The 8,565-nt window shown below is 42.1% G+C and overlaps 1 protein-coding gene across 1 annotated transcript; it reads left to right on the top strand.

Annotated features, from left to right (window-relative positions):
* The first annotated feature begins 1,301 nt into the window (after positions 1-1,301).
* Positions 1,302-2,040, top strand: LOC131688183 (uncharacterized). The gene is made up of 2 exons (XM_058972351.1): positions 1,302-1,511; positions 1,573-2,040. Exons 1-2 carry the CDS (start codon positions 1,302-1,304, stop codon positions 2,038-2,040), a joined length of 678 nt encoding a protein of 225 aa, XP_058828334.1.
* Positions 2,041-8,565: the final 6,525 nt, after the last annotated feature.

Raw genomic sequence — 8,565 nt, 5'->3', positions numbered from 1 at the left:
GACGACCGATCGATTCACAGAAATGCTCGACAAGCTGACAGAGCAGCTCATCGATCGGAGACCTGTCGTTATAAACGGGGACTTCAACGCTTGAGCAGTAGACTGGGGCAGCCGATTCACTAACTCAAGGGGGAGTAGTCTACTCGAGGCCTTTGCAAAGCTGAACATATATGTTGCAAACGATGGTACAACCAGCACCTTCCGCCGCGACGGTCGACATTCAGTTATTGACGTTACCTTCTGCAGTCCAGGGCTGGTTGGCAGTTTAAATTGGAGAGAGTGCGAGGGGTATACCCACAGCGACCACCAAGCGATTCGGTACACTATCGGATACAGTAGACAGTACGAAGCGCGCATGATCCAATCAAACGAGCGGAGGTGGAAAACAACGAAGTTCGACAAGGGAGTTTTCGTCGAAGCATTGAGGCGTGAGTGCAATCATATTGACTTCAGTGCAGATGAAGTGACAACGGCATTATCAAGAGCGTGCGATGCAACCATGCCAAGAGAAGGTAAACCTAGGTACACTCGCCGCCCAGCCTTCTGGTGGAATTCGGCGATTGCCGTGCATGCTGCCACCGAGCCCGGAGGAAGATGCAGAGAGCCCGAAACGTCGCGGAAAGAGATGCTCTAAGACCAGCGTATAAGGCGGCAAGAGCCGCACTTACCAAGGAAATCAAGCTCAGCAAGAAAGCCTGCCTAGAAGAGCTTTATAGCAACGCCAATTCGAACCCGTGGGGCGACGTCTATCGAGTTGCCATGGCGAAGATAAGAGGACCGGTAGTGCCACCGGATAGGTGCCCGGAGAGGATGAGAGCCATCGTAGAAGCACTATTCCCGTAGCATGAACCGACCGCCTGGCCGCCCATGCCATACGGGACGCAGTATGACTACGAAGAAGAAGCTCGGATAACCAACGAGGAGCTGATGGTGGTGGAAAAAGCCTTGAGAACCAAAAAAGCCCCGGGACCAGACGGTATCCCCTACGTGGCTGTGAAAACAGCAATCCTATCGAACCCTGATATGTTTAGGACTGCGTTGCAAAAGTGCATCGACAATGGTGACTTTCCCGACATCTGGAAGCGACAAAAGTTGATGCTGTTGCCGAAGGCAAGCCCCCTGGAGATCCTTCAGCATACAGACCGATATGCCTGTTGGATACGGTTGGCAAAGTGCTTGAAATAGTAATCCTTAACAGGCTTACAACATACACAGAGGGAGAGAATGGGCTATCCAATATGCAGTTCGGTTTCCGGAAAGGTAGATCCACTGTGGACGCCATACGAATGGTCATGGAAACTATGGAGGCTGCACAGAAGCAAAAGAGAAGAGGAAACCGCTACTGCGGAGTGGTTACACTGGACGTAAAAAATGCCTTCAACAGTGCTAGCTGGGCTGCAATCGGCGATTCGCTGCACAGACTGAAAGTTCTTGAGTACCTCTGTAGGATCCTGAGGAGCTACTTCCAGAATCGGCAACTGATCTACGAAACTGACGCCGCAAAAAGAAGTGTAACTGTAACAGCGGGCGTTCCACAAGGTTCCATTCTCGGTCCAACTATCTGGAATACAGTGTACAACGGTCAGAGATTGTATCATCGACTCAAAGCGGGAAGCTAAACAACTGGGAGTGATGATAGACGACCGGCTAAGCTTTAATAGCCACATCGACCATGCATGCGGGAAGACCGTAAAAGTGATTTCGGCACTATCTCGGATCATACCCAACAATTCGGCGATCAGCAGCAATAAAAAGCGACTACTGGCGAGTGTTTCCACATCGGTGCTCAGACATGCAGGGCCTGCTCGGGTGACGGCACTGCAGACGAAGAGGAACACATCTTGGCTGAACAGCACGTTTAGGCTGATGGTCATGCGGGTGTCTAGCGCGTATAGAACTATCTCGTCAGAGGCAGTCTACGTGATAGGTGGAACGATTCCCATAAACCTCCTACTCGAAGAAGATAGCGAGTGTTATAGGGATCGAGGCACGAGAGGAGTCCGTAAACGAGTCCGAGCTGACACCTTAATCAAGTGGTAGCATCAGTGGGATAACGCTGTTAACGGTAGATGGACCCATCGACTAATTCCACGCTTGTCGGTCTGGATGAACAGAGCGCACGGGGAGGTGAACTTCCACATGACGCAGTTCTTGTCTGGTCACGGCTGTTTCAAAAAGTATCTGAACAGGTTCGGCCACGTGAGTTCGCCGTTCTGCATCGCGTGCGGTGATGCAGAGGAGACGCCTGAGAAATGTGGTCCCCGAATGTCCGCGATTCGAGCACGAGCAAAACGAGATGAGAACTATTTTCGGTGAAGACGTTAATATGAACAATATTGTCCAAAGAATGTGCGCGGAATAATGGGACGCGGTGAACAGAACAGTCGTTCAAATCATGTCAGCGTTGCAACGAAGCTGGCGAGAGGAGCAACGACCATCAACGTAGCAGTACACGGCTTCGAGCCTTCGAAGCTCCGATAAACTGGAAGTTACACTCCAACTAAAATCGCCGGATCGACCATGGTGTAGACTAGGTTCACCGACGGGGACCAGTTGAGTAGAACTAGATCGAGTAGATCGGGACGAAGCGGGGAGCTAAATGGCTCACGGAAACGAACAACGGTATCGGCGGAAATCTACCGCTCGGTTGCGGGAGAACTTCTCTCGCCGGGGAATTCCCCGTCGGAGTAGGCTAGGTCCATCGTCGGGGACTAGACCGAGTAGTTCGCGAACAAGTCTGTTGCTCAACGAGTAAACGGCGCTGAATAATGCGAGAAGGAAGATGCGGTGCTAACTGGCACAAGGGAGCCGAAGGGCTCGGTGAATTAGACAGTCTGATGTTTGCCACCCAGATTGTCTTCGTAGGGGAGGAGCATTAAGTCTCGACTCACATCCAGCTTTCCGACTGCCATGCAGAAATTGTCAGTCTGTGTGGATGATGGAGAATTGGTGGTGTGTCGAGGAGTGGTGCCGTAACCCTGCGGAAGAAACGAACTAGTAAGTAGTTGAATAAGAGTGTGTGCTATGCACATAAAAACCCCTCCCCGAAGTAATGCCGTAAGGTAGTACCGGGGAGGAATCAGGTTCTGGGCAAGAGCAGTGATTTTTTAGCGGGTCGGGTGATGGCAGGCCAAACCCGTTCCCTGAGACATTGGGGTTTTCGTACATTTTCCCTCAGGTCTCAGGGTTTTCTTGAAATTTTTTTTACTGCTCTCTAAAAACAAATCACACACACATACACGTACACGAAAATAGAACCTTGAACCGAAGCTCGTTCATGGTTGGTACCCGCTAATTTCATGCATCGAGCCGCCAGTCTTGAACGGAAAGAATTATAAGTTTAGATAGAGAAAAGATAATTATTAGTATGCGGCCGCCTCCGTGGACTGTCTGCATTATTTAGTTTGTACAGCTCCGTGTAACTTGCTGGGAAAAATTCGACGAAATAATTCCAATCCGGAGACTATTTTCTTTAACTAACTAAATAGCCCTTATCAGCGCTACGAAATTTAAAAATTTACACCAATAATGTCAGAATTGTATTCATGAACAACATGAGTTGCTCATAGAGGACAGAAATTGGTAGCATCCAACGATCGTCGAATCCAGTGCATCACCCAGCGGCATCAACGCCAACATCAAACCACAATTATATTAACCCTCAAAACGGCAAAGAGTCTCAGACGTCGGGCCTCAGATTACAACTCTCCACTTTTAATGAATTGCTAATTAGAAATAAAAATGATCGAGCGTTTTCGAGTTTTTAATTCTCTCACTGATAAAATGCCAAATTTAGCTTGTCTTTTTAAGGTTTAAAGAATAATTTGAGGTGTGCTAAGGGTGCTCAGGATATTGATTTTGCTGGAAATCATGCGCATGACGTCCTTGCCAATAACTTTTTTGGATTAACTCAGATCATCTTACATGTATAATGAAACCTGGTGGTGGAATCCGAAACCATGTTTTTCTCCGCATGTTTCGATGATTTTTCGCATATAAATTTAATTGTTGCTCTACTTGATTCAAATTTGAAAGTTAAATGGAGATCCATTCTACTCTACATTTGTTTTCACCTGTTCAATGATAGGAGCCACAAGACGGCACTGGTAATGATCGAATTAGCACTGTTATCCTCGGATTCGATTTGAAACTGATTTTTTTATCGAAATATCCGGATAATCGAGTCTGATCTGTACATATATCAAAGTACCTGATGGAAGTCTAAAACTTTCCATTTTTATAATATTTGAACTGCTAACTAGGGTTCGTCGCGGTGCGGATGTGGGCGGTAAATGGATTGTCCGCACCGCAACCGCAAAAAAATATCAAAACCGCACCGCTTACCGCAACCGCACTTTATTTACCGCACCGCACCGCGCGGTAATGCGGTAAATGCGGTAAATTTTTTATATTTTTAAAAATTGTGTTGAAAAATTGTTCATTTGTATAACCATATATAATAAAATGTTATTCTTATTTACACGAAATTTAACTTTAAGAGACTCATCAGAATGTAATGTTTAAGAAAAAATCAACTTTTGCATTTTCTATTAATAAAACTCAGTAAATTTAAAATACAAGCATAATACATTCAAAAACGTTGTGCTGCAATAATAGGAAAACTTTTATTTTAGCAACCCTCCAGTTAATTGAAAAAATGTAATGAAAATGTAATAAAAATGTAATAAGAAATGAAGTATTTTTTTCTTTAAATTGTCATATTTTCAATGTGTTTGACATATGAACATTAAATGGATGATTTTCGCATTTACGTAATAAAAACCACTTTTCATTCTTAAAGGAATTTCAACAAAAAAATTTAAAGTCGAAATACCAGTGCTTCTATATAGTAGCGCATATATTCCAATACAGTGAAATAAAAACATTGTATTTCATCAATAAGAACGACGCCATATTTGACGAAAAAAATTGCTCTATACATTACATCTAATCAGGAGTCCGGTCTCAACTGGTACAGAATTATTGAACATTATAAAAACTGCTAAAAATGTATGATTTGTAACATACAGCAGAAATGTTATTAAAAATAGGGGGTTTTATGGACAAAATATCCCAAAACTCTAACTTCCGCATTTATCAAGAAACATATGTATTTTCATTCAGAAACTAAGATGGCTCCCTTTAAAAATATATGAAGTGTAATTTTCTAAAGGCTAGTTCTAGAAAGTTCTAGCATTTAATGTATTTTCCTATAATATTTTCTCAAAGAGCCAATGGCAAAAACTTCAATTAAAGTGGACGGGAGTCAACCGATGTGGTATTTGGCAAAAATAGTTTCAAAAAAGATACAAAATTGTCTTAACCCTCCAGCACACGCGCCGTTGTATTTTCCTTCCGAAACTCTAGCGAAATCTTCTTTCAGCAACAGCGGCTGCTCATTCGGGGAAAATTGATATCGGAAACGATTCATAATTCAACGATTTCCAACAGAAATCGGAAGAAGTGATGCACTTTTAAATTGAATTTAAGAGTAAAAATTTATTGTTTTTAAATGATCTAATAATTTTGTCCGTATTTGGATCTTGCATTTTATGTATTTGACCTGGTTAGTTTGTGAAGTCTTACTTAGAAGTATAAAATAACTAGTGTCCAAAATATGGCGTAAAAATAATAGCGTCAAAATATTTCGGACACAGCTAGATTTTCTTTCGTAATAGCAGTCCGTTTATCAATTTAGAATAACCGAAATTATCACTTTATTTATTTTTTTTAGCAGTGCGGTTGCGGTAAAACCGCGCGGTAAAAGCTCTTTCCCGCACCGCATCCGCGGGAAAAATTGTCTTACCGCACCGCAGATTTTGCGGTGCGGGTGCGGTAAATACCGCGCGGTTGCGGTAATTACCGCAACCGCGACGAACCCTACTGCTAACAAGTGCATTCAACATTTGCGTATTATTGATTATTAAATGCCATTTAGTTTACAACACTATCATTAATGTCAAACTTTATGACTATGTTGATTATATCGATATATTGTTTGAAGTACTTTCTCATTTTTAAAGCCCTAACTTCCCACGAGCCATACCTTCAATTAGATTCTGTTCCATCAGACTCCTATACAAACCGTAGGAACCATTAAGTACAAACTAGAAATAGAAAAAAAAAGCGAAAGATTAACGCCCATAATCACTCGCCAACGCAACGAGCGCTCGGTACCGCTCTTTGCATATTGCTTCGATACTGGTGCAGTGGCACATATTCAAATTTACATCCCTCCATCCATCCATCAGAAGCGTTAATTTCCTCGCCAATTAATTAGGGAGCGCTCCAGGGGGAAACGCGAGACTCGCGCAATGAAAGACCGAAATTAAACTGCATCGAGCATAAAAAACAACGCCTAATGAAAATGTACTCAACTAGAGCTCAACTTTTGGCATGGTGGTGGCAGACGACGACAACAGCAGCAGCAGCAGCAGCAGCAGCGGCGGAAGGGTCGCGGCGAGGGTTGGGGCGGTTACACTATGATGAAACAAAGACCCTGCAATCAACCAATTAACTCGTTTCGCGTTCCAGAAACAAAATATGCAAGCGAAAGCCCGCGTCGTTGTCGTCGTCGTCGTCACCGCCGTCATCAGTTTCATCACAACAAAAGCCTCATAAGGCACTTCACACTGCGCGATTCGCAAAGAGCGTGTGTGTGAGAAAGAGAGGGAGAGGCTCACTCTGTCGATCATGGGAATAACAATAGACTGCGTGGTACTTTGTTCATAAATATTCCGCACGGACGGGTCGCAGCCACCCTCGAACAACTAACTCTGCTCTCCGGGCGTTTGGCGTAGGCTTTCCTTCTAATAAATATTAATTAATCCTTTTGCTAAAAATCAACAATTATCGCAATAATACGGTAATTATTGCATGCTGAGCTGAGCATTAGTTTTGCCAGTTCGTGATGGTGGAGGGTTCCAGTTATAGCCATTTGGTTAAGTGCATTTCCTGGATTGAGGGAGTTTTCGAACGGTTCCAAAGGATAAACATAAACACAGCTGCGGAATTACTGCATGATTTGTGAATTTATGGTATGCCGCTGCTGTGACATTTCAGTTCGGCAACCTATGGCCTTATCCCGAGCAGTTTGGATTCAGGTGGCTTGCTGGACACATGCTAGGCTGAACATTGTAAAGTGACTCAAAACCGAGCTCAAAACGAACAAAGAAATATAGAGGCTATTTTTAAAAAAGTTATGAGATAGCCAACAAGAGTTAGCCCATCTGTAATTTAGTTTTGTTATTATTATTAAGTTAATAATTTGTAGGGGAGAGTGGGTGCGCTTGATCCCACTTTTCTTTTTTTCTCATAGCTTTTCAATGAAATAAAAATTTTAATTGCCAAGTTCACCAGCTTGTAGTCAATTCGTATTGTAAGAGTTATGAATAATGTTTAAATCCGAATACTATATCCTGTTAGTAATATGAACAGTTTTGAAAATCATGTCAAAGCGAGGTTTTTGTAAAAACAAATCAGTGCTGTTTAACTTGCTTTTCCAATCTTCAATAACTTATACCATATTTGTCAGCGAAAAAAATTTTTAGATCAATTGATGGTGCCAGATACATGAAATGATGTTTTTCTATTTCTATACATTTCGAAAGTGTTTGAGAGAACTAATGATAGGGATCAAGAGTATCCAGTGTTACAGGGATCAAAGATACCTGTTGCATGAGGTGAACCAAATTTAAATTTTTTTCTATGTGTTGTAAAACTTTTTATTCGAAAGAACGTGTTTTCCTAGATAAAAGCCCTTAGAAAGTAATCTTATTTGAAAATATTCAAATATAATTACTTCGATAATCACATACAAACGTTCAAAAAATTTGTAAAAAGATCTTCGTGGCGGATTTGAACACATATTTTCTAAAATATTATATAACTTTTCCAAACCAAATGTTTTTCAGATTGTTTTTTTAAACATCATAAGCGACCAAATAAAATCTTTTAATATTGTGATAACTTAATGCGTATAGATTATGAGATATGACAAGGAAATCAAATATCCCCAATGATCAAGTGTCCTCACTCTCCCCTATAGGTTGAATGTTAAGGAATCATAATAATAATATATTGGTTCGAATGGTGCGTTCCCCATGTTATTCAGAGATTTGTGACTTGCCATGTCGTTTCATCTTTTTCCTAACGGGAAGGGAAAGGGAGGTGAACACAAAACAGTAACAGTCTCGATTCTTCGCTCCCGAAGGAATAAAACCTATAGGTCTTTACCACACTGGGTTGGGAACAATAGCCTATCTTTGAGTTTTAATCAGCCCCGTGAAAACTGTTTGTTGCCCGAAGCTTCCACCAAATGCCAGTAGCGCTAGCTACGCTTCAAATGTTCAAGGTCTGTTCACATGAACTGTACAATACTGTTTAAAAGTTGGATTCAAAACAAGTAATTGATAACAATATATGAGAAATCACGCTTTTTGTTGCATCGCTTCTTCTACACAAAATCCGAACACTTTTATCACATCAAAATGAAGTTTTTTTGCATTCGATAAGTTTCACGTCCTGTTAACAAAATTGGCTCCCAGCGATGTGAACGTTGCTTAA

This window comes from Topomyia yanbarensis, chromosome 3 (genome assembly GCF_030247195.1).
Source record: "Topomyia yanbarensis strain Yona2022 chromosome 3, ASM3024719v1, whole genome shotgun sequence".
NCBI classification, from domain to species: Eukaryota; Metazoa; Arthropoda; class Insecta; order Diptera; family Culicidae; genus Topomyia; species Topomyia yanbarensis.
Note: the sequence above shows the minus strand (reverse complement) of the source record. Positions and strands in the feature narration are given on the sequence as shown.